General features: G+C 36.8%; 2 protein-coding genes across 3 annotated transcripts; one reads left to right on the top strand and one right to left on the bottom strand.

The window, feature by feature from the left end:
* The first annotated feature begins 1,538 nt into the window (after positions 1-1,538).
* Positions 1,539-11,947, top strand: LOC104613531 (uncharacterized). Of its 2 annotated transcripts, XR_016085893.1 has the most exons (5): positions 1,539-1,910; positions 2,756-2,806; positions 2,899-3,032; positions 3,118-3,337; positions 3,439-11,947. XR_016085893.1 is itself a non-coding variant. In XM_010281373.3 (4 exons), the coding sequence occupies exons 1-4, from the start codon at positions 1,632-1,634 to the stop codon at positions 3,152-3,154; spliced, it is 501 nt and encodes a 166-aa protein (XP_010279675.1). In that variant the 5' UTR covers positions 1,539-1,631; the 3' UTR covers positions 3,155-3,401. The 2 variants fall into 2 exon arrangements, 1 of the variants encoding a protein (XP_010279675.1); XM_010281373.3 differs by lacking the exon at positions 3,439-11,947 and having other exon boundaries at positions 3,118-3,401.
* Positions 11,852-24,847, bottom strand: DHNAT1 (Thioesterase superfamily protein). Its single transcript, XM_010281371.2, has 3 exons — positions 24,644-24,847; positions 24,299-24,490; positions 11,852-12,146 (listed from the first exon to the last, which is right to left on the bottom strand). The coding sequence occupies exons 1-3, from the start codon at positions 24,779-24,781 to the stop codon at positions 11,994-11,996; spliced, it is 483 nt and encodes a 160-aa protein (XP_010279673.1). The 5' UTR covers positions 24,782-24,847; the 3' UTR covers positions 11,852-11,993.
* Between the last annotated feature and the right edge of the window lie 1,186 nt (positions 24,848-26,033).

Here is a 26,033-nt window from a genome sequence, read left to right as displayed (position 1 = left end):
TCAAAAAAGAACATTGAAAAACAAAAATTGTTGAGGGTAAAGATGGAAAGTAAAATCAAGATATACAACCATGTTAACAATTTGCATTCTCATTTTTTATTGTTGGAAAAAGTTTGATGGAGTGTATGTCCTCATGAATCATGATAATTAAATAAATTACTGGAAAAACAAAAATTATAGAGGGTAAAAAGGGAAAGTAAAATCAGACTTTTTAACTAAAAATTAGCATATGGCCTCAAGAATCATGAGAGTTAAATAAATTACTGGAAAAACAAAAATCATAAAGCATAAATAATGATAAATATCAGGGTGAATTTATAGAATAATTGATTGATATATGATTTCAGCAAAAACATAAATAACAATAAATTATTGGTTATGATCTCCAATCACCATTTAGCAGTCCTTATGTTTCATGTGTATAATTGATGAGAATTTATGGACTTGCAATGAGTTAAATGAAAATAGTAGGTAGCAACAAAGAGCACCAAGCACGAGAGAGTGTATGTGGCCATTTATGATAAGATCAAATATTTGAATGATCAAAAAAGAACATTGGAAAACAAAAATTGTTGAGGGTAAAGATGGAAAGTAAAACCAAGATACAACCATATTAACAGTTTGCATTCACCTTTTATTGTTGGAAAAAATTTGATGGACATCATATGGCCTCATGAATTATGATAGTTAAATAAATTACTGGAAAAAACAAAAAATTATACAAGGTAAAAAGGGAAAGTAAAACCAGGCTTTTTGACAACAAAAAAAACTTGTTATTATATAAGTTAGATATATTGGGGATGCAGAGGATCGAACCTGTACCACTCCTCGCATGCAAAGCGAGCGCTCTACCAAATTGTTGAGGGTAAAGATGGAAAGTAGAACCAAGATACAACCATATTATCAGTTTGCATTCACTTTTTATTGTTGGAAAAATTTGATGGACATCATATGGCCTCATGAATTATGATAGTTAAATAAATTACTGGAAAAAACAAAAAATTATACAAGGTAAAAAGGGAAAGTAAAACCAGGCTTTTTGACAACAAAAAAAAACTTGTTATTATATAAGTTAGATATATTGGGGATGCAGAGGATCGAACCTGTACCACTCCTCGCATACAAAGCGAGCGCTCTACCAAATTGTTGAGGGTAAAGATGGAAAATAGAACCAAGATATAACCATATTATCGGTTTGCATTCACTTTTTATTGTTGGAAAAAATTTGATGGACATCATATGGCCTCATGAATTATGATAGTTAAATAAATTACTGGAAAAAACAAAAAATTATACAAGGTAAAAAGGGAAAATAAAACCAAACTTTTTGACAAAAAAAACTTGTTATTATATAAGTTATATATATTGGGGATGCAGGGAATCGAACATGTACCACTCCTTGCATACTAAAGCGAGCGCTCTACCATTTGAGCTACATCCCCACATTATTAAATTATCATACTATAATAATTTATAAGTAGCGATCCGATACCCGGTATGCGGCAGCATAGATTTTTCCGACTTATAAATAAAAATCATTAATTTCTCTAAACCGTATCCTGCCAAGCGCCAACCGATTCTCCGATACTCCGTCAGAGTCAGAGAGGCTCAGAGCTACTCGTTTATGAACCATGTCTCGGTCATCTGCTTCTCTGTCTCTCGCAGGCCACCTATCTGTATACCCAGCAACACTTCGTCGGATACCGGCGCGTATTCGACGGATAACGGTCACTGCTATTGCTTCTGCTGGAAATGGAACTCAGACAGTAACTTCTAAATTGCAGAAATCGAATTCGATCCTTTTTAAGCATTCATCGGTGTCTTCTCCAACCACACATTTAGCAAGAAGTCTAGGGTTTCGTCCAAGTCCAGAATTGGGGCTTATTTCCCTTCTTTTTGTTCTCTCTGCGGTAATTACTATTTCTTAAACTCTATATTTGTTTATTTTGTTGCAAATACTTTCTATGGAGTTCTTTAACTATTATCAATATTACGATTATTCCTGTGTTTGATATTGGAAGGACATGTACTATTTTTTGGTTTCTTATGCCTGATTTTTAGATCAGAATGTCCAGGTCAGCATGCAAGATCCTAAATTGCAGTGGAGTTTTAAAAACAGGATTCATGTTGAACAGTTTACTACTCTGAGTTTCATAGGAGATTTATACCAGATTGAGACAGTTGAATTTAGTTATTGTAATCTTCACAAATGCACAGACATGCACAATCTTCTCAAGAGAGAAGGTAAAGTTCAAAATAGAATCACTATACAGAGAAAGAATGGTATTGGCTATTGAATATAGTTTAATTAATGGTTTCTTCATTTGCATTCAAATAGCCTGTCCTGAGTTTGTTCATTGATTCATGGTGCTCATCTTCTTAAATCCTACTCTTAAGGATGGACTTCTCAAGAGAGAAGGTAAAGTTCAAAATAGAATCACTATACAGAGAAAGAATGGTATTGACTATTGAATAGAGTTTAATTAATGGTTTCTTCATTTGCATTCAAATAGCCTGCCCTGAGCTTGTTCATTGATTCATGGTGCTCATCTTCTTAAATCCTACTCTTAAGGATGGACAACGAGGAACATGTTTTGAAACAACTAAAGGAATTTCCAGACCATTTATATGCATAGAAACAAGAATTCGTGTGTTCTTCTTAGTAAAAAAATGAGTTCATGTTCTTTGTCATTGCTGGTTTTAGGAGTGAATTCTTCCCCATTTGTCTACTTCTCTCACCTGAAGTATCATGCAGGCTTTTGGATCAATTTTCTCATTGGGTATAATTTCAATTCCTACAATGGATGTAAGTAAATTCTTGAATTATTCCTTTTGTTCATTTCATCTTAATGATCATAAATCCATTATTGACTAGCTTTTGATTTCTTGCACAAGTAGGCCTTTAGAAGATTAGCAGCTTCAATGGATAAACTGTCCAAAGTAATATCAGAAGAGGTACCTGGAACCTTGTCTTCACTAAAACTTTCTGGCCTTGAGATCAATGATTTGACTCAGCAACTGAGCAACCTCAGGTAAATGTATGAATCTAGTGGTTGATTATCATTGTCATTAGTTAATTACAATTTTGTTGAAAGTTGTTCTTTTATGATCTTGAAGGCAAAAGATATCTGGAAACCCATATGGAAAGAAATAGGGAAGCAATAAGCCAAGCTCGGAAACAACCTTATTGGAAATTGATTTGACCAGAAAAAACTTGGCAGTCAGGTAAACTTGCACAGTTAGTGGTTAATAAGCAGTGATGGCCTGATGGGGAATATTTACACTTCTTGAAGGATGTTCTTTAAGGCAATGGTGAAACGGTACTATTATTTTTTAGGTATTTAATGAAATATTTTACGTTAACCTATGGTTATTTTTAGTCCAATACCACATTTCATGAACTGATTCTATGACAAACTTGCTTTTGGCCATTTTTAGATGTTATTGTGCACTTACTTTTGGAGGATAACTTTCCCCTTTCCCCACCCTTGGAAGAGAAAAAAAGGGGTAGGTTACAGTTACCATGTAGATGTCCTTGAGGTTCCTGACAAGTCATCAACTTCCCTTCTGAGTGTTGTAGTGTTGGAGGTAATGGAAGTAACATATTTACATTACTATCCACTACTAATTTTAAGATTTGAATGAAAAGTAGTTTCTCTGAAAAGACCATTATACCCCCCCTTTCTCCCTTCATGCAGTGGATGGAATCCGAAGATGCAATTGTAAAACTGGTTGGAGATGGGGTGGTTAAGGTGGATTTTGAATAAGAAAATATGAACGTACGGATTGATCAAAAAATATATATATATGAACGTACGGAATTGACAAGATAGATGTCAAAGGAGAGGAAAGAATAATTGGGTAATGGCCTTTTATGTTGAAGGAGAGGAAAGAATAATTGATTGAGTTATACAACATTATAACCTTCAAGTAGAGTTTTGACATCTCACTTACCACAGTATTATTCAGAGTCATTCTCCTCTTATAAGTTACAAAGTAGTGAAGCAATCTGGGGATGAGGGATTGCCCCTTTGAAAATCAAGTTCTTCTCATGCTTGGCTGTAGAAGAGAAATGCCTCACCAAGGACTTGTTGAATAGAAAAGGAATGATGTTGCCTGATATCAGATGTGTGCTATGTAACCAAGAATCAGAGACATCTAACCATCTTATCATCCACTGCAATTTCTCGTCTAAAGTCTGGTTGCATTTTATCAAAGCCATAGGCATCCAATTTTGTATGCCTGCCTCAGTTAGGGTCCTTGTTGAAAGCTGGAAGGTAGGAGGTATGACCAAAAGGGACAACTACTATGGACAGCTATTCCTCTGGCTGTAATCTGGAGGAACAGGAGGGTCTTTGACCAAAAAACAAATGCAAGAAGAGGAGCTGATAAATCAGATTTTTGGAAGTTTAAGAGCCTGGTGGAGTGTCAATTTGCACTTCATGGATGACACAGCTTCTCTTCTTCCTTTTTGAATGTTGTCGTTTTTTTGGGGGTTCTTAATGGTGTTAATATGTATAGAAATTTTTTCTACAGTGAACTATCACACTTGTAAACTTTCTTTTGACTATTTTTAAGACAAGTTTACCTTACCTTTCAAAAAAACAAAAAACAATTACTAAGTAGTGAAGAAAATTTGTTGTTGAAAAACTATATCACACATTTTCACAACACTAACCACAAGTTCCCATGTCTATTTTGTGTTACAAAACCAGGCATTCTTTTTATGTTCTTTGGGTTCGGTTTGGGAAGAGTGCAAATACAAATATGTACAGTGCAATATTTGAATACTGTACTTCTAAACTATGTATTTGCATGGTAGATATTTGTATTTTGCACTCTTCCCAAGCGGAACCTTGATTCCAATAAATATTAGCTACTGAATAATCGATGTGGTTTACACATTTTGATTTTATAATTGCAAGGTATATGGGTTGTCATATGAATCATAGACTTGGGTTTATATGGAGTTTAGTTCTTGATCTAGGTATAAGCTCGAGTATGGGGATTAAGCATTTGATTAGGGCTTAGCACTTTTAAGGTTGTGCTTGAATTTTATTGCTTGGATTGGATTTTAGATACATCTAGACAACTAAATAAATATCCCAATGTTCTGTTGTTTAAGAGCTGATTGTCTGGAACAGTCGAACCCAATTCTACTGGTAACAAAGGTACTTTGCTTTCTCATTATTATCGAAACTTGTTTGTCGACACAAATTTCGTGTGCAAATTTGGAGCACAAAAAAAATGAAGACAAATTCAAAGATTTTTTTTTTTTTTTACAGAAATGTAAGTGGAATACAAACTTTTTTTCTCCTTTTTTTAGTTAAGAACACCCTCTGATTCTCTTGTTACGGATACAATTTAAACTTGTATTTGTAACTTGTCATGGACGTGACAAATTCAAAGATTTTTTTTTTTTTTACAGAAATGTAAGTGGAATACAAACTTTTTTTCTCCTTTTTTTAGTTAAGAACACCCTCTGATTCTCTTGTTACGGATACAATCTAAACTTGTATTTGTAACTTGTCATGGACGTGACAAATTCAAAGATTTTTTTTTTTTTTTTACAGAAATGTAAGTGGAATACAAACTTTTTTTCTCCTTTTTTTAGTTAAGAACACCCTCTGATTCTCTTGTTACGGATACAATCTAAACTTGTATTTGTAACTTGTCATGGACGTGACCGGAAAAGCTTGACAACTTGTAATTGTAAAAGGAACTTGCAATGATCAATTGTATATGAACAGAGCTTTTGTTCACAAACAATTGTTGATCTGAACGTGAACTGTAATACTAACCAATCAATGTGACACGGAGTTGTAGCAAATTCGAAGTTTCAATTGTTGAAGAGCCAGAGTCCTTGTTCTTTCTTCCTGCAACAAGAAAAGCCAAAAGCAAATTTTGGGGAGGTATTGAAGGGAGATGAGGAAGAGACACCCTTTTATCCCCTTCCTCTTTTTATAATGAGTTGGTCTCCTTTCAAGAGCCCGCCCAATTCTCTATTCAAATATGTTTAAAATCATACATGAAAGGAAAGCCAATCTTTGGCAAGGATGACTTTCTCATTTTAATTTAATTTGGGGGGAACCCACAAGATTAACTTGAGATAGCCTGTTATTAGGATTCTCTCCACCAAATTTGGGTTAATCCAATCAAGATTGATTAGTTAAACTTGCCGAAAAGGCCATTTGGCAAGAGGTCGACCCCACATAAACAAAGAATTTTATCAATCCGGTTAGGCTAATCCTTTTTAAGTTTTTATATCTATTAGCCAACCATGTTTCCTTTTCTGTGGAACCTTAGTTAAGGCGTGATTTCCATTCAATTGGATCCTATTGAGCTGACTCATCTGTCAATAAATTTCGTTGGGATCATTCTCTCGGTTTAAATCACATCTCATGTAATGAACCGATTCAATGGGGGCTTACTAGATGTAGGCCATGTGGCAAGGAATCCATTTATTCACAGAGCTGATAGTTCAATTCCTTTCTATATTGAACTTCATGGAATACATCCTTCAGGCTAATACGTTAGTAGGCCACTACACTAGATCCCACCCATGATTCATTCATCTTAATGGGCCCAACATGTAGCCACTTTTAATCCTATATACTTGTTGGGCCAAAACTTTGCTAATTCAATCCTTCCCAACGATTACTCTCTCTCTCTCTCTCTCTCTTCTTTAAAGAAATGAAGAAATGCTGCTGTTTATGCTGTAGATAATTTGCTTTCGTCAGTCCTCTTATTTAAACACTTTCTCCAATACTATGTTATTTTGATGACTTCAATGTTATGCACTCTAGATCTTTTTCTTTGACAACCTTGTTTGTTACCAAGCCTTTTTTTTCTTTTTTTTTTTTTGCTAACACTGTTATCTGAGCTTCATTATGAGGGACTTAAGGGTTGAATCTGTAAATCATTCTGAAGCCATGCTAGAACCCCATAAGTTTTCAAATACTGATTTAGACATAACCCGTTGTCTTTTGATGTCTATTTCCTCTCAATTTATTATATTGTCATCTTAGAAATTTATTAAAATGTTTTCTCTAAGGCTATGTTTGGTTTGAAGGAAAAGGTAGGGAAAGGAAGGGAAAGACGGGGAAACCTATACAATATTTGTAAAGGTTTCCCTACCTTTCCCTTCCTTTCCCTGCATTATCCTTCAAACCAAACATAGCCTAAGGGTACTTTGTATCTTGCTTCTCTCATGGTTTGCAATTTTCCTGGCATTTATTGATTGGTATTTCCTTTGAAATTTCCTATCTGAGAGGGCCTCAAAACATCTAGTGAATGAGTTTATCTATTGCATAATTTCAATGAAACACTGGCAATATTACTACCAGTGTTCAATCTATAAATATTTTGAGAAACATAGAAAGGAAAAAATGAATTATTATTGGAAGAAATGGGAAATATTTTCAGAAAAATCACATTTAAATGGATATTATTTTGGACATCAATAAGATATGGTCATCATAGCAAGTTTGTTCCTTGAATTTGTTGTGCTCTACATTGTACCTGTTAATACCAATCAAAAAAATGCCAGTTATATTTTACTATTTTGGTTTTAAAGATTGTTCGTGCCCAAATCAACAGTTCTTGAAGTTTCTTGAAGAATTCCATTTCTCTTGATGCTTCTATTCAAACCAGAAAAATTTACATTGGAATTTCCTTGTGTATTGAAATTGTGAGTCTTGGTTCTTCACAAATGTTAATTATATTCTATTTCCATCAATTTCACTTGATATTAATTTGAATGATTTTTGGCTAATAGTTTTTCTTTTCTAAACTTTATTTAAATTGTAATTTCTTAGTGGCATTTATGAGATTTGAGATGAAGAAATTTGAACGTAAGGCTGTGTTTGGTTGCAGTGCAATTTTATTTGCATTAGTACAAATGCATGGGAGTGCAAATGAAAAGAATGTAAATTCTGGTTTAATTTTGGTTTGGGTTTTATTTTATTTTCCTTGAAGTCTTGTTTTACTTAATTTGTACTCCAATCAAACAAAATAAGATAAAATTTGAAATAAAAATAAATCATAATTTGCACTAAAATCATTTGCACTGCCATGGTTTTGCATCAGTGCAAATAAATTCACATTGCAACCAACCAAACCCACGTTTTCTAATTGGATCTTTTACCCCCACCCCCCTTTGAAAATTCAGAGCCCCTTAAGCTCAGTTTGGAAGGAGTACACATGCAAATATATACAGTGCAAATACATACAAAATCTATACTATTTTAAAAAGCACGAATAGCCTCAAGAATATTTTTACAATTTTTTGAGGACAAAATTTATCCCTCTATATTTAAATTTATTGATAAAAATGAGGGCAAATAGTGTAATTGGCTTTGATATTAAATGAATTGAAAAGAGGTAATTTTAAGATATTCAATACATTCAATTCCCTCTTATTAAATCCAACATTTAAGTTATTAACTTGCATTCCTGTTCATTGAATCATTTATTTAAGCCATTTTTGTTTATTCTCGTCATTAAGTTCTATTAATTAAATCTATACTTAATAAATTAATAATTTCAATAACATAAAAGATTATACTTTTAAAATCTACCTACAAAAAATAGTATTTTCATCTACGTGGTGGTTAGAAATTAAACTATGTTGGGTCAAATGGGTCAATCCATTTTTCCACGATTAAATAATGAAATTCAAAAATAGATCAAATTAAAAAGTTGGGAACATTTTTAACATACATATTAAACAATAATAAGTATGATAAATAAGAACTATTTTTATTAATGATGGAAATGAAATGCTGTTGTCACGAATAAATAACAAAATACAAAAATGGATAAAAAGAAAAATATAGAAATTAAAAAAATGGAAACATTTTTAAAATACACATTAAACAATAATAAGTATGATAAATAAGAAGTGTTTTTATTAATGATGGAAATGGAATGTAAAATTTAAAACCAATTGGAAATAAAAATATTTTCTTATTCTCTTTCATTAAAACCTATATTTAAAATATATTTTTCTCATCGTTAAATTCTTATAGTTAAACCCACAATATTAATTTTAATAGTATAAAAATAAATATTTTGAAAAGTAAGTTGAAAACAAAACCATTTTATTCCCTCCCGGAGGTGGGCAAGCAATTCGACCATTTGGGATCAGATGGACTAATAAATAACGCCATAATTAAATAATAAAAAATAAAATAAATAAGTATGAAATGTAACAAGTATTTTTATTAATGATAAAAATGGAATGCCAAATTTAAAATCTACCTAAAAATGAAATGGTGCCATACTTAAATAATAAAATTTATAAAAATAGAAAATACAAAGAATAAAAAAAAAGATAGAGAAAATTTTGGGCACATATCAAATGTTATATATTTATAAAAAATAAAACATTGGGTACTCCTCTAATATTACACATTCATTATATTGAGCAAAAAATAAGTATTATACATAAGAAATAGTTTTATCAATGATGAAAATGTAATACAAAATTTAATGTCAACCTAGAAATCAAACTATTTTTCTTTTTGGGTGGTGGGTTAGTGGTTTGGGTCAAATGATATCATAGACAAACAAAAATTAAGTGTGATAAGTAAAAATTATTTTATATAATGTAAATGAAATAATTTAAAGGGAAAGTTATAGTCAAAGTCAGTTGTACATTTTAAATTTGGTTGCAGGTTGGTCCAGAAACTAATAAAACTTCGACAACCAGCTCTACATTTCAAATTATAAAAAACCTTGTCATATCATCGAAGGCTTATGTAGTTATTGCCAACATGGGACTCTTAATCCATGTTAGACACAGCAAAAAGCCTATACTGAAAATATGTTTTCAATTTCTCTCCCACCCCCTCTGTCTCTTGATCTCCCTCCCTTCTCTCTCACTCTCATAGTCATCTATTGCTCCCACTCCCTCTATGACTCCTACTCTCTCAGCTTCGGTCTGTAGCCAAATCAAAAACTTTATCTCTCTCTCTCTCTCTCTCTCTCTCAATCTATCATTCTCCCTTAGTCTTTCTCTCGCTCCCTCTTTAATTCTTTTTTTTTATTTTTCTTACAAACTTATATAATATTAATAAGACCGTACGAAAGAACTAAAGGGACCAACCACTTGTACAATCAAGTTATAAATTTCTATCAAGTTGGCATAAATTCATAGCCAAGAGTTTCTTGCGGATTTTTATCAAATTAGTGTAATGATTTTTGAATCATACCAAATTGGTCTCATGTTCTTTTATACGATCCAATTAATACCATATAAGTGTGTAAGAAAAATTAAAAAAAAAAAAAGAATGAGAGAGGGAGTGGGAGTGGGAGAGAAAGAGAATGAAAGAGATTGAGAGAAAATGATAGGTGGAGAGAGAATAAGAGAAATTGAAAGAAACAACATACATACAAAAACCAAAAAACCATTTTTATTTATTTTCAAATCACACAGTCCTTGAGTAGAGAGAGACAACTCTGAGATTGAGAGAGTGTGGGAGAGAGAGAAAGAGAGAGAGAGAGAGAGAGAGAGAGAGAGAGAGAGAGAGGGAGGGAGGGAGGGAGCATGAGATAAACAAAAAACCCTTTCTTTATTTTCCAATCACCCAACATTAAAGGGCAATTTCCACATAAGCTTTTTGTTGTGTCCAACATGGATTAAGTCCCATGTTGGCAACAACCAGTTGTGAGAGTTTTGTTGGTTTTTGGACCAACATGTAGCCTAATTTTAAATGTATAACCAACTCTTACTATAATTTTCCCTAATTTAAAATTACGGAAAGCAAAACTAATTTTTTATTTAGATGGTGGGTCAATGATCCAATTTTCCAAAGAAACCCATGATGAAAATGTACAGAATTTTGTTGAAAACATTTGAGAATTCTAATGTTATGTATTCATCATATTAAATAAAAATATTTGTTAAAATAAAAATTATTTTTATAACAGAAATGGAATACAAAATTTAATAATAATAATAATAATAATAATAATAATTGTTGTTGTTGTTACTTTTGTTAATTTTCAATTTCTACCTTAATTATGATATATTTAAAATTCAAGTAATTAATATAAAAAAAATTATCTCAAATGCAACGCGTGTGCTTAATTACTAGTAATACAAAATATAAGGTTTTGCACTTTACATATTTGCATTTATACTCCTTCCAAACTGAGCCTAAGGGGCTCTGAATTTTCAAAGTGGGGGTGGAGGTAAGGATCCAGTTAGAAAACGTGGGTGGCTGCGAGCAGCCAGCCAATCTCTCTCTCTCTCTCAATTTTGCAGGTCAAGTGTTTTGACTCTTAGTTTGAAGCATTTGAAGGGTCAAATAACGCTGTTAGCTAATGTGATCTAGTTTATGAGTTTCGTGATGAAGGCACAAGTGCAATTCCAAGTTAGGGCCTACTGTTTAATATTTGATTCTTGAAGTCGAAGGGACATGGGACAGGCGCTTGATCTTTCTAAAGAACTTCAATTTGGAACTTACAACTTAGGCAGAAACCTATAGACAGCGGCAACTTTTGTTTTTAACATTTATATAATTTTTCTTAGGTACATATGGTGAAAATGTGTTTGGTAAATGTGCTGTGTTTGGGTATATCTATAACTCTTTTATTTTATAAGCTTGTTCGTTGCTTTCCTATTTATGCGCACGCAAGGGGGATTTGATCCCAGGTCTCTGATATAACAGGTCAGAGATCCTACCAAGTACCCGCCTAGCCACCGTCAGTTGGTGTTGATCCTTTATATTGGCTCATGGATGTGCATGATTTTTTTTCTGATCTATATAGTTGATATCAATGGCTTTAAACCTTTTACTGCTTTCGAAAAAAACAAAAAACATTTTAAATAATTTGCAAATGCTGATTTGTGCGATTAAGCGATGCACTTATTTCATTGTGAAATTCCATTATCAGTCTGTAGAAGTGTGCTGTTTATCCCAAGTATCGACTTGATTGTAAATGTAGTACTGGAGAGTACACAGTGGAAAAAGTACATAGAATAAAATTCATAATCTTGCATACTTCTTGAGGGGTTCACCAGCATCCTTTGCGTGTTCAGGCACAGGCATGTTGGATAGGAGTGTAACCCTTGATGAGGATATCAAAGCTTTGCTCCCAGAGTTAGAAGGATCAATCTTCCAGAGTTGAACCTCCCAAACCTTTTCAAAAATCTCACTCGGGTTAGTTTAGTTAGATACAAATTTTAGGCCAAAACATGTAAATATGAAATTGTCAAACATCCTCATTTGTGATATAAAAAAAAAGTTTGGTTTATTGCATGAAACGGAGAAGGCAAAAGTGAGATGGCCTGTAACTTGATTGTGGGTGGAGCCTGGAGGGAAGTCTATGATACCGTGAAATTGATAATTCTTGGAACATCAGCAATGTTTGGCTGTCCCACAAAGCATGTTTAGCCATTCAAAACATAGGCTGCAAACAGTATCTAATTGTCTGTCATCAAATTCAACCCTTTAAGGGTGATCCGAATTCGATCTATTTATAGTTTAATCAACATATTGATCCATCCCAATTAGAAGATCCATCCAATTTGAGGAAATCTAATTTCATTCGATTTAAATGTATAAACTCATATATACTTAAAACTAATGTTGTATTTATTGATAAAGGTAGTTTGAATGTGTATTTTAACTAAATTTTCATATGTTCAACAGTTCAAATTTCATATAATTATTTTCAATTCACTTTGTTCATATGGATACTAATGCGTTTTGATAAGCAGCAAAAAAATATTGAACTATACTATAAAAGAAAGCAAGGTGCCATGAGATTTTTACAAAAAGATTACAATATCAAAGTCATTTTTAGTTTATTTTATTAATATCTTAAAATATTTAAATCATTTTTAGTTTAATTTACTTAAAACTTATATCTCTATATATAGCAAGATGGTCCACATCACCTTGCTTCTCCTTGCTCCATTACCCCAACCCTACATTCTCCTTAATTCTCTCTCCTCTCCCACTTCCCACCACTCCCAAATTGCCATCTCAGAACACTTTCTTTTCATTCCTCTCCCTTCTCATTGGGTTCTCTCTCTCCCCCCACAAATCATGTCTCTCACTTTTTATAACAATCTAACTTCTTTCCTTAATTAGCTCAATATATGTTTTATCCTTTCCTTCAGTTCTATCTCCAATTTTCCCCTCTATACTCTCCACTTTCCCATAAAAAACAGGGCCATAATTTCTTAAGATTTGGTTTTCCAAATCAAACAATATTTATATCTATAAACGTAATTTCAAGCAAAGAGAGAGGAATAAGGGGAATTTGATGTTTCCTACATATTCATGGCATCTCCCATTATTGTTAAATAATATATTCTTAAATAATAATCTATTGTTAAATAATCCATTAGTTACGAAAATTATTAAAACTTTATGGAAAATATTCTACCAAAAATTATGAAATAATTATTTCAGAAATAACTCATTATTTAAAAATTTTTGGTTATTGATAAATGTTGAAAATTTCAATGTTTAGTGCAATTTACATTAATCATTGTAATTTAATAAATTTTCATTAAATATTTACAATAATAATTTATTGACAAGAAATATTACTAATTAGTGTAATTTACTAATATCTATAAAACCAATAATTATAATTAAAAATTATCAAATAATTTAAGGAAACTCTTTTAACTAATAATCCATAATTATTTTTTAAATAAGTAATTAAGAAATTAAGAAATTAATATATAAAAAATATTCTCCAAAAATATTTAAATAATAATCCATTAAATAATTTAGGAATAAAAAATTATTATTATTGTTGTTGTTGTTGTTGTTATTATTACTAAACAATTAATAGAAAATTAGGAAAATTAAATTAAGAAATTAATCTATCAGAAATTATTTCATAATTATTTAATTAACAATTCATTATTATTATTATTATTATTATTATTATTATTATTATTATTATTTCAATAAATATTTATTAAATAATTCAAGAGAATTATTAAGTCTATCCACACCGGTTTAGACCACTTGGTTGACTTCAATCATACCTAGTTTTACATTAATTAACAATAAATGATTTTACTTTTAATTAAAAATAATGTAATTTACCATAATTACATTAATTTACTATAATTACATTCACCTTGATTAATAGTAAATAATTGACATTAATTTATTGTTATTGTAAATAATTAATTTACTATACATTACTACTAATCAATAGAAATTTGAATAATTTTTGGAAATTATTTTAAAAATATTATAATTTATTGTTAGTTAATTAGTTATAGAAATTTATTAGAATTGTAAGGATGGCAATTTTCTCTATGAAGTTGGGGCCCTACCCTACCCCGCCCTGAATGGGGCAAGTTTTCTCTTTTCAAATCTTAAAGATGGGGCAAAGACAGGGTGCGGATAGGAAAAATATTTTTGCCCCAAATTAGGGATTGGGTTTGCATATAATTCCTCGAACCCAATGGTAAATTAGTAAAATATCCGAAGATTTAATAGTGATTTTTAAAATATCTCTAAGTTTTCCTCGTATTCTTATAATCCTAGGATTTCATAATTTCATTTATAAAATGTCCCTAAATTACCATAATCCAATTCCTAAAATATTCTCAAGTTTTCAAAATCCTATTTGTAAAATATCCATAAATTAGATTTTTTTAGATAGTTACCTCATAGTGAGGAAAATTTGGGGATTCCCCATCCCTAACAGGGAATGGGTGCCTTAACTTGAATCTGCCCCGCCACCGAAATCGGAGCAGGGAATAGAGTGTCTCAACTTACAGGGGTGAAAGACAAGGAGGGGTGCCCCATCCCATGCATCGCACCGCCCCGCTAATATTCAATATTTCATTACAATCTGAATTCAATCCAAATCTAATATAAATAAGATGAGTAAAATCCTAATTGAATTCAAATATAAACAAATCAAATCTAAATCTACATATATCCGATTCCATTTGATAACCACTACCAAAAAGTGTTGTGGAGGACGGTGTAGATCATGTTGAGACCCAGAAGAAATTATGGTCGGGGAATTCATTACTCTAGAATTAAAATATAATAATTAAGTTTTAGAGCATTTATCCATTAAAATAATTAAATTAGTTAATGAATAATGGGGATGATAATTCAATCAATCTCCATGTTTTTAAGTTTTAATTAATCAAACCATTATCACATGTAAATATGTTTATGTGGTAGGTATACCATTTGGCATAAAATAAGTTTATGGGGTAGGTAGTTACTAAAAAGATAAATCTAAGAATCATATAATTCATGCTCCAGGCTAGGAGTTTGGAATGGAATAGGAATTGGCCATTTCGATTCCAACTGTTTGATTGAGCAAAATCAGAATCACATTTTCATTCTTTGTGGAATGGCATTTCCCTATTTGAGGGAATAATCATTCCATCCTTCTCTCTTAGGAATGAAATTCTATTTCAGTTAATTTCAATTCCGGTTTCAATTTTTGTCTAAACCAAACAGACTATGAAAATAGACCTTCCGATTCTGATTCTAAGGGGTTTTGGATCTAATTCAGACCACAAACCAAACGAACCCTTAATTTAAAAATAAAACAAATGCAAAAATATACAATGCAAAACCTTGTAAAGTACTTTATCTTTAAACCTTGTAAAGCACTTGCTCAATTTAAGAGTACAAATACATTATTTAAATATTTATATTTGTAGCCTTCCCAAATTAAGCCTTATACATTCTTATTTGTACTCTTATACAAACAAACTGTTTGGTGATGGTTGAGTAGACGAAGGATGCCACATGGCAATCTCTGAGGTTGCCCCCCCTTCTCAGGTCATGTCGAGGTCATGCATAACAGAAGAGCACAGTTAAGGAGTGTTCTGCACGAACGAGTAAAAGGACTCCACCGGGGAAGAGGAAACCTCCTGAAGACCTCATCTGACGCCCTCATCTCGATAACCCCGGAAGCCCTATCCATCTGGGACACAGACACCCAACTATAAGTAGGTATTCCCCGCTCGAGGTAAGGGACCTTTTCTGGAACTGCACTCTTTGAACACCTCTTTACACTATCTCTTCGGCCCGAACCAAAACTATTTCAACCTGCCCATCCTAGCCACATCCTTCTCGATCCCATTGACTTGAGAGTTGGAGTACCTACCCGGGGAACAACTCCTTGAGCTTCTAACCTTTCTCTTGGTTACAGGTCTTGTTGCATGGCTTTGTGTTTCCACCTCAGCCTCGTCTAATTGGCAGGACTATCTGACTGTGTCCTCGATTCAGAACACCTCGGATCGCACAGCATCAGATTGGTGTCGTTTGTGGAATACAAACAAAAAGTCATTTTCCAAACCCCTCTCCGTACAGTAAAAACAACCATGCCTAAGAACACATACGACCGCTTTGAAGCCTGTTCCCCATCTCGGGGATCCTACTCAGTTCGCAGCTCCCCACCTCGGGAGCCCTAGCACCAGGTAATAGTCGACCCTGCACAGTTCCAAGCCATGCATCAGAAGGTCAACCATATCCTAGCCATGATGGAGACGTTGGGGCAACCGGCTCACTCCCCCTAAGTTACTCGCCCTACCGCTCAGGCGCCTACTATAGTCGATCCTTGCACCAAGGACCCCAAAAGGCGCCACGCAAACAAGCGTAGGGCCCAATTTAATCATGAGCGACCGCAGCTGTCCAGAAGATTTGACTCCCCAGCCCAGCCTCACACACATGATGCCCGCAATAGATCCCATCACTCCGCTCGAGTGCTAGCGAAGGAACGGCTCGGCCAACATTTGTAGTAGCTACCAATCTCGATAGAAGAATCCAGCTCGATCCAAGACTAGCCTGCAATTTGAAAGGGAAAAAGCCCGTAAATGAGGTTCGAGCCGATAGAGACGTTGAGATCAAAGAATTAAGAGAGCACTTGGCCGAACTATATTGTAGCCAAGTAGATAGAAGCACAGATCCTCCAATGGCAGACCCTCAAAGTAGAACCACATCCAGACCGCAAAGGAACCTGTCTTTATCTAGGAGATCATTTATGAGCTTCCCCCAGTCGGCTCGCAACCACCTTAGTTTGAGAAATACGATGAAACCTCAAACCGAAACGATCACATTGAGGGGTTCAAGGCAATAATGATGTTGCACGGCTCCTCCAAAGGTCTCATGTGCAAGGCCTTTGTCACCACCCTCCACGGAGTCACTAAAATCTGATATGCCTCCCTTCCTCCGCAGTCCATATCCTCTTGGGAGTAGTTGGAAACGTAGTTCCTAGTGGAGTTCACCACCAGCCAAAGGCACTGGAAGACGTTGACCAACCTCATACAAGTACGACAAGGGAAAGGAGAAACCTTGAGGGAATACTTGGCGAGGTTCAATGCCAAGGCCCTTCAAATTCAAGATCTAGACCAATCGGTAGCTGTAACAGTTATCATGAGCGGGCTGCAGTCCACAATGTTCAGCTTCTCGCTACAAAAAAAACCTCCGCTCAACCTGACCACACTCATGAAGCATGCATAGAAGTACATGAACGCCGAGGAAGCCCAGACACTAGGAATGAGTGAAGATGACCATTATGAGCGTAGATCAGATAGAGACGACAAGAGATAGAACCATACACCGAGGACCCCGTCGCCGACGTACATGAACTTTACTCCCTTGAACGTGTCATGGGGCCAGAATATTGATGCAAATATACAACTGTAGCGTCGTCAAGTGGCCCAAAAAGATGAAAACCCAAGGCAACAAGAGGAATTGGGTTAGGTATTGTGATTTCCACTGAGACCATGGCCACGACTTCGCCACTACCTGGAAGACCTTGTCCGACGCAGATACCTCTATGGGTTCATTGATATCAAAGAGCATAAACCTAGAGAAGAGATGCACCGCGTCGATGAGCCCCCAAACTGAGCTCCCTCGGTCAGGGTCATCGTCGTCGTGATGGCCCTTAAAGGGAGAAACTAAGCACGGAGGACCAACATCAAAGACCTAGAGTGCCAGGAATTCAAATGTAGTAACAACAATCGGCGTCGAGCACTAACAACGACTGGGCTGTACAAACTCAATGAATAAAAATTTTCTTTCAAGCAAAAACAACCAAATGCCCACATACAGTCCAGTTGAACTCCGCACTAGCCAACGGACGTAGCGCAATGACAACCTCATCAAAGACCTGGCCAACCTATAATGGCAAAAGCCCAACAACCATCACACAAAAGACTCGACCGACCATAGACGGTCGAGGCTAGAACAAGCCCCCGACAGGCACCGTGGGAACAACGCCCCCGCCACATAATTGCAAGAGGATGACCATCAAACTCCGCACACCCAGCCAACTAACGATCAAAGCAAAGCCAGCCAAGGACCATGGCTTGCCTAGTCAAATAGTGTAAGGGCTCTCCAAGACCAGGTGCCACCAAGCTCCCCAACACCGTTGAGAGCTTGAAAGTACCTCGTTCATCATAAGACTGAGGCCACGAATTTGAAGACCTCAGCACAGCCTATAGACCCTATCGGCTAACCTAACTCCAAAGAGAAACAACTTAGAAAAAGAAGGGAAAAAACAACACAGAACATGCTCGACAAAAAGACCAAACTTCCATTAGTGAAAAGATTAACATAATGATTATAAGCTCATCATACCGAGTTGTGTACAACAAAAGAAAGAAAAAGAACATCAATCCAGGGGGTGGTCGCGCTAGTTCGGGGAAGATTGCTCAGTTGGCGGTGCCTCGGCATCAAAGGGCCCATATTGCTCCATGACCGCAACAATTTCAAGGTGATCGCGCATGACCATCCTCTGGCAGCAAGCAAAGTCGGTTTGCCAGGAGTTTGTAGAAAAATCGTCAAGGGTAATCTAGAACTCCTCGAACTCCTTGTACTTGGCGACCGCCTCCTCCTAAATGCATAGTAGTTTCGCCTCGCCTCCTCGGTCGTCATCCCCCTTGATCTTATGAGCACGGCTCTTCAGACGCCGCAGCTCAACCATCTCTACCTGCAAGTGGGAGAAACTGCCCTCCCATAGTCTCTAGAGTGTCCTCCGGCCAAACACTCCAACTTGACCTGTACATCTCGGATGCCAGCTCCACCAAACTCGGAGATGAGACCTCAAGACCTTTCCGCGGAATAGACGATGGTGGAGACCCATCAAAGCCAACATCCACCATGTCTCCCTCAACCAGCCTCGATCTCTTGTTCGATCAAGGGTTCGCAACCTCAGGGCGGTGTTGTTTCTAAGCCGCCGCCTAGGTGGTCGCCCTCCTCTGCGCAGTAGCATGCATTCGTCTCACTCTCTCCTCGTCAACGACTGTCATATCTGCTAGAGAGAATGAGTCAATCAAAGCCAAAGAAATGAAATGAGGAAAGACACTTGTAAAAGCAAGGACACACCAGTCAGGGGCTCCACCAACCCAGTACAGACCAACATAGAGAACGATGTGTACTCCTACACGTCTACCCTCTCTATATGCCTGATGGTCACTAACTCCTCCCTAGACAACTTAGCCTTAGTCAACGCCTTCACCTTGGTCCTCAGGATTGACAGCTCGGTGGGGAACGATCGACCCCCTGAGTAGCACACAAAGAAGAACCCCTCCTTCCAGTCGAAGGGGACTCCAACGAGCACCTTATTGTATTGCCGAGCTAAGAAGTAATAATAGCCCCGTTGGTTCTTCTTAAGGTGCAAAAAGTATGTGAGCATTGGTAGAGTGATGTCTATGTTGTAAACCGAGCAATAACAAAGGAAGCTAACCAAGTATCTAAAGGAATTGGGCATCAGCTGGATTGGTTGGACTGTTAGACAGTGTATGCCCTTAGCTCCAATCAGATTGATGTACTTTATAACATTTATTATAAATGAACAAAAGTGCATAATTGATTCATGCGATTTAATGTGTTTCTATGTAATACCCTTAAACTTAGAGGTGTAAAGTGGGTCGTGCTAGGCCGGCACGGCATGGCCCGTGTGCGGCCTCGCACTTTGTTCAGGCCATGCCATTTTGGCCTGCGGGCCATCACGGGCTGTACCACCCTCCCTGATGAAAAATTTGGGGATCGGCCCGGCACGACCTATGGCCCAGGCCCATGTGGGCCCATGTTGTGCTGTTCCGTGCCATGGGCTGGGTTGGCCCATGGGCCAAGCCTTGGGTCGGGTCAGGCCGTGTATTGGGCCAAAACTATTTATTTAAAAAATTGACAAAAAAACTTAAAATTTTAATTTTATATGAATTTGGTGTATAAATTTGCTTATATATGCAATAATTAAATAAATTAGTATAATTAAATTAAAAAATATATTTTATTAATATATTATATATTATATATTATTATATTATTATAATATATATATGGGTCGTGCCAAAGGTCGTGCTGGGTCGGGCTATGGGCTAGGCCGTGCCAGCCCGTGGACCTAAAATCCCAGGCCCAGCACGGCCCGCAAGGTCATGCTGGGCCGTGGGCGGCACAACCCGATTTACACCTCTACTTAAAGTGGACACTTATGAGACTCGTGTTAGTTTAGAATCTTCACAGCCGTTGGATAGATGTGGGGAGATTTATCCTGCCAAAGCTGACACTAATGTGCCACCAAGTTGGTTGGGGTGGCTTGTCTTAGCTGCCAGGGTAAGACTTGAGGTACATGTAGTATGGGTTTTCTTGAAACCCTAAACCAGACCAAATTCTAGTATTGCCCTGGACCTTGGAGATAGATGGGCAAAACTGGAATGTTACACCTGATCCCTAGAATCGATTATGGTACTGCACTAAGTGTCGAATTGGGTTGTCTTTGATATGCCAATCAGTGAGATCCTTAGAGGGGGTCAAAACCTAGGTATGTTGGGATAGCCCGAGAATTCATCTGAGTGGGTGATCATAATGACAGGATCAGCTCCTTTGTCGGACAAAGTGATGATCGGGGAATGCACTCTCTCTGATGGAAACCTAAACTGTCGGTAGTGGATTTCAAATGTGTTTGAAATTTGGCTTTGCAAAATATATTTATATAGAGATATACTTATATATTATGGTTTCAAATTGTTTGCAAAAAGGTTTTAATTCCCGGGATCCATGTGAGTAGAGAGTGCAACACTGTACTTTGCAGCCGAGGGAGAGGTCTTCTCTTGTCGAGCAGTGTTTGATCATTAAGGGCTGAGATGTTAAGTGTAAGACCATTGAGGGTTAATACCTGATGGGCTAATCTTGCATCTTCCCACAGTCCTTGGGTTTTCATAAGGTGGCTGGACCCAATGACCATTTAGTGTAAATGTTGGGCCCATTAAGAGCCCATGGTGATGGACTCAGGGGTTCACTATGTCCTACAGTGAATTCGACCAGGCCTTGTAACAAAGGCTGGGCTGAACCCATGTGCTGATGTGTAGATCGATGTTAGGGTCTCATGCCATACAAAGAGAGCCAAGTTAGCCAGCATATTAAAGGGTAAGTGAGCTATGTGACTTAATGGGCCTAAAGCCCATTTCGAACTGGGCTTAAGTCAGTTAATTAAAAGGGGTGAAATTTGATTTATAAACTGATTAGGATTAGCTGAAGGAAAAGATAAGTCTTATACATTTAAGAGTCCATATCCAAATATCAGATTTGGATCAAGAAACTCTCTCCTAATTGGATTAGGAGGCTGATCCAAAAAAGGTTATAAATAGGGGTGAATTTCTCAGTTTAAACACATTCAGTAACTAGCAAAATTCTTCTCAGTTCTTGCCGCCCCTACCCAGTTCGATTTCCACCTATGAAACTGATCAAGAAAGGTTCTTGATATTGTTTCTTGCTAGAAAAAACAATCTAAAGTCATTCTCACTAACCCTTGTTCGATTCTTACTGAAGAATTCAAGTTCTTGCTAAAGAACCACCCTGCTAATCTTGCTTTACTATACACTGTGTCATCTTCAATGGAGGCATGTTTTGGTGTTCTCTTTGGGTGTGAATGTTACTTCATATTAAGCATATCTCTCTCTTCCCTTTTTGGTTTCAAATCTAGTCCAATTTTGATTCAAGAATGATCATTAAAAATGTAGTTTTTTAAATTAGGAAATACGATTCCCGGATGGGAGATAAAGAAATTTTTGAAATTTCGCCCAACCTTCCTACAGGGTTCAGCCATCCATATAATGGATCTCCCATCCCTTCATGGATGTCGTACCACCTCAACACCATTGCTATACCCTCACTCAAGGGAAACCTCAACCCGACTATCAAGTTGTGCTCATAAATGCAAAGCTCCCCCAACCAAGCCAAGGTAACCCTCTCACCAATACCTAGATACATCAACTCATACTCCTCAGGAATATAGTAAAGGGCCCTAATTCAGGCCAAGTCCCTAGGTGTCAACCTACAAGGCAAAGACACAAAGCAGCTAATAAACCATGCAAGGATGCCAAGCCCCTCTTTTGATACAATGTCTACTTCGGCCTCATTGGTTTCCCTGACCTCGACCTCTCGAAGGGCCACAACACCCTCACCCTCAGGCCCATCGACCTTGGCCCCATAGGCATTGGTCCCACGAGCCATGAGCGCAGTGGCCTCAGAATAAGACCCCGACTCGGACTCATTACCCAACACACAAGAACTAGATGAAGAGAAAGAACAAGAAGATGAGAAGGAAAGTGAAGACATCTTATCAAAGAGTTACACTACAAGACACCTAAAGCACCAGCTAAGGACTAATTCTCTCTGAGCTCCTAAGATCGTTTACTCAAAATGACAAAGTAAAATGACTCGCCACCTCCCCTTTTATAAGGGGGACCAATGGTTCAGATCAGCCCAAATCAACGACACCGATTCAACTTTGCCCTTCGCATGCGCAAGACCTCAGGAAGACGAAACGATGCATCTGCTAACCTGTATCAGAAATGGTATGAATGGACAAACCGGCCTTACTCTAGGCCAGTCAATTCGAAGAAACTAAAGCTCCTCAGTCAAGGACCGCAGAACTCTTCAACGCCCAGTCGTGGCCGAGCACTACACTCATCAACTTCGGAATAGAGGGAGTAGTGTTCGGGTAATGGTTGAGTTGGCCAAGGATGCCACATGGCAATCTCCGCGGCCTACCCCCTTCTCAGGCCATGTCGATGCCAGGCGTAACGGAAGATCACAACTAAGGAGTGTCCTCTACGAACAAGGAAGCGGACTCTGCCGGGGAAGAGAAAACCTCCCGAAGACCTCGGCAGACGCCCTCATCTCAATATCCTAGAAGCCCTATCCATTTGGGGCACAAACACCCAACTATAAATAGGTATTCCCCGCTCAAGGTAAGGGACCTTTTTTGGAACTGCACTCTTTGAACACTTCTTTGCACTATTTCTTTGGCCCAGACCAACACTATTTCAACCTACCCAGACCAGCCACATCCTTCTCGATCCCACTGACTTGAGTGTCTAACTGACCTTTCTCCTGGTTGTAGGTCTCGTTACATGGCTTCGTCCTTCTACCTCGGTTTGGACAGCATCACAAACTATGATCACATTCAACATTTCTCTCTCTGTCCGTCTTATTTGCCATCCACATGAAGATAGGAGAGCCCATGGGACATACAAGTTAAAATCCTCTGTTGCTATTGTCTACATGAGTCTGGATCTATCATGTGTGAGACCCACTGAAAGACTTTGACCCGCTATACATGTGACGTGCGGATATGGATCATGTTTGAAATATTGGAAGGGATTTTTTTGTTGATAGGAGAATGACGAAGCGGGTTACATGCATAAATCACCTGCCAACAAAATATGCTCCAACTCTACCAACATGATCTCACAAATGTTAGATCAAATTGGTAGAGGGTTTGAACGAGTTTTGTTGACAGAGGATCTCAACTTGTATTGAGAACATCTCCCCCTATGAATAATAACACAAAGTGGGAGATGTTATTGATGTATGGCTGTGAGCTGCCGGCTGAGAAGCATTGTGAGGAGCGCTCTGTTAGTAGCAGATCCGAACTCGGTTGGGATGCGCTTTGAGGCGCGCTCTATGGTCTAAAGTGAATTTTATAATGGTGAAGATGAAGACATTGTTTGTGGGGATTGAAGTGTGGTAGGTGGAAGAATCTTCACTCTTCCGTCCCACAAAACCAAGCCGGATATCTTCCTTTAGCTAATGGTGATTCTATTTGGGAGAAATACAAATTAGCTCAGCTCAGAATTTACTAGGCCCAAAGTACAGGGGAATGCATCTGACCGTGAATTGATACCAAATTCACGGGCTGAAATAATTCTGCATCGTGTGTCTCTGTACTTTTCCCATTTTATTTTAATAAATAAGAATAGGGAATCGAGTAATTAGTGAATTGAAATAAAAGATCGGGAAGAGCTGAGAAGATGGGAAGGGAGGGACCTCACCTGAATGGTTTTGCCAAGGCTAATTGGTCTGGCCTCTGCAGCTACAACGTCGCCCAGCTCGGCTCGCTTGACATGATTGATGCTCAGATGTATCCCTGCGACTCTTTGGAGGCCGGACGCCATGTGTGCTCCGATGCTGGCCAGTGACTCGGCTATTAGAGCCGACACTCCACCGTGTAAGACCTTGAATGGCTGAGATTATCATAGAAATCGTTCCGTTCACCAAATCAGATCGTACAAAAACGGAGTAAAGAAATGAACTAATTACAGCAAACAAAGTGTTGCTGCAAAGTCAGGAAGAGAGAGAAAGAAAGGGAAAGAGAGCATCTCGGTCTCAATTCTCACCTGACAACAACTCGGAGTCACTTTTAGACGGCCGGTGACCTTCTCCGGTGACAGCTCCTCGAGCTCGAAGCCGATGGCATGGAGCGGTGCGTCCACAGCTGGTCTCTTGTTTGAGGGTGAAGCAGACGAATGATCCATATCTCTCTCTCTCTCTCGTCCTTTCCTAATTGGTATGGTATGGGGACTTTCAATTTTCTCACCTAACCATACTCGTCCTTACCTACCATCGCTATATATGACAACAGCATAACGGAAAATTTGAAAGATTTAATAATTTTATTTATAATTAATTAATATTAAATTAATAATTAAAATTTATTGTTAATTAACTAAAAGTATTCAAATTATTGTTAATATTTAAAATTTTAATAAATGTCTTTTTCATTTAATGTTGATTTACAGAAAATAACTATTGTTAATTTAATATTAATTATTTTTTAATAAATTTAGTTTTATTAATAATTTGTAGTAATTTTAATAATTGTTATTAGTTTTATTATTTTAAATGAATTTTTCATTAATTTTAAATAAATAAAAATAATTACAAAAGCTAACAATTTTATTAATTTTACTAATAATTAGGAATGACAACGGGGTGGGTTCAGGGTGGGGCACTTCATCCCTGTCTCTGCCCCATATTCAAGACACTCTACTCCATCCCTACCCTGTCCCCAATGTCAGGCGGGTTCAAGGCAATGTAACCACTCCCTAATGTCAAGCAAGTTTAGGGGAAAGGCACCCCACTCCTCATCAAGGATAGAGAATTCTCAAATTTCTCCACCTTGTCCCTAGTATTGGGCAAGTGCAAGTAGAGGTGTAAATCGGGTCTTGCTGGGTTGGCACGGCATAACCCACATGTGGCTCACACAAAGTGTGGGTCATTTCTCCCTCCCCTGGGATAATTTGGGGGGTTGGTTCGGCACGGCCCACGGCTCGAGCCTGCACGAACCCGTGCTATGCTGTGGGCCAGGCTGGTCCATGGGCCAAGCTAGGTTGTGGACCGTGCCAATCTATGAGAGGTCCATTTAAAAAAAAATTGAAAAAGATGTTTAAATTTTTATTTCATATGATATTTTATGTATACAATTGTTTATATATACAATTAGACCTATTCATGGACCGAGTAGCCCGACGGCCCGGCCTGGCCTAACCTGTTATTTTTCAGGCTTGGACAAAATTTTAGACTTGTGGGCTCGAGCTTGAGCTTTCTCAAATAAGCCCGACCCGGTACTATTTCATATATAAAAATACTTATGTTATATATAATAAATATAATGTGTATATATATATATATGCTTCTTAAATTATTAATAAGTATCAATTTACTATTAGAAAATATAAATTAGTTTATTAATTTATTAAATTATTAATAAATTAATATAATATTAGT

The sequence above is a fragment of the Nelumbo nucifera genome, chromosome 4, assembly GCF_055504915.1.
Source record: "Nelumbo nucifera cultivar China Antique chromosome 4, China Antique-T2T, whole genome shotgun sequence".
Taxonomy (NCBI): domain Eukaryota; kingdom Viridiplantae; phylum Streptophyta; class Magnoliopsida; order Proteales; family Nelumbonaceae; genus Nelumbo; species Nelumbo nucifera.
Note: the sequence above shows the minus strand (reverse complement) of the source record. Positions and strands in the feature narration are given on the sequence as shown.

Excerpts from the sequence above, each read along its gene's own strand:
- LOC104613531 (XM_010281373.3), top strand. The coding sequence starts at position 1,632 with ATGTCTCGGTCATCTGCTTCTCTGTCTCTCGCAGGCCACCTATCTGTA. Across the intron at positions 1,911-2,755 it reads TTCTTTTTGTTCTCTCTGCG|GCTTTTGGATCAATTTTCTC; the intron begins GTAATTACTATT and ends AGTATCATGCAG. Across the intron at positions 2,807-2,898 it reads TTTCAATTCCTACAATGGAT|GCCTTTAGAAGATTAGCAGC; the intron begins GTAAGTAAATTC and ends TTGCACAAGTAG.
- DHNAT1 (XM_010281371.2), bottom strand. The coding sequence starts at position 24,781 with ATGGATCATTCGTCTGCTTCACCCTCAAACAAGAGACCAGCTGTGGAC. Across the intron at positions 24,491-24,643 it reads TGACTCCGAGTTGTTGTCAG|CCATTCAAGGTCTTACACGG; the intron begins GTGAGAATTGAG and ends TGATAATCTCAG. Across the intron at positions 12,147-24,298 it reads GCCTTGGCAAAACCATTCAG|GTTTGGGAGGTTCAACTCTG; the intron begins GTGAGGTCCCTC and ends ATTTTTGAAAAG.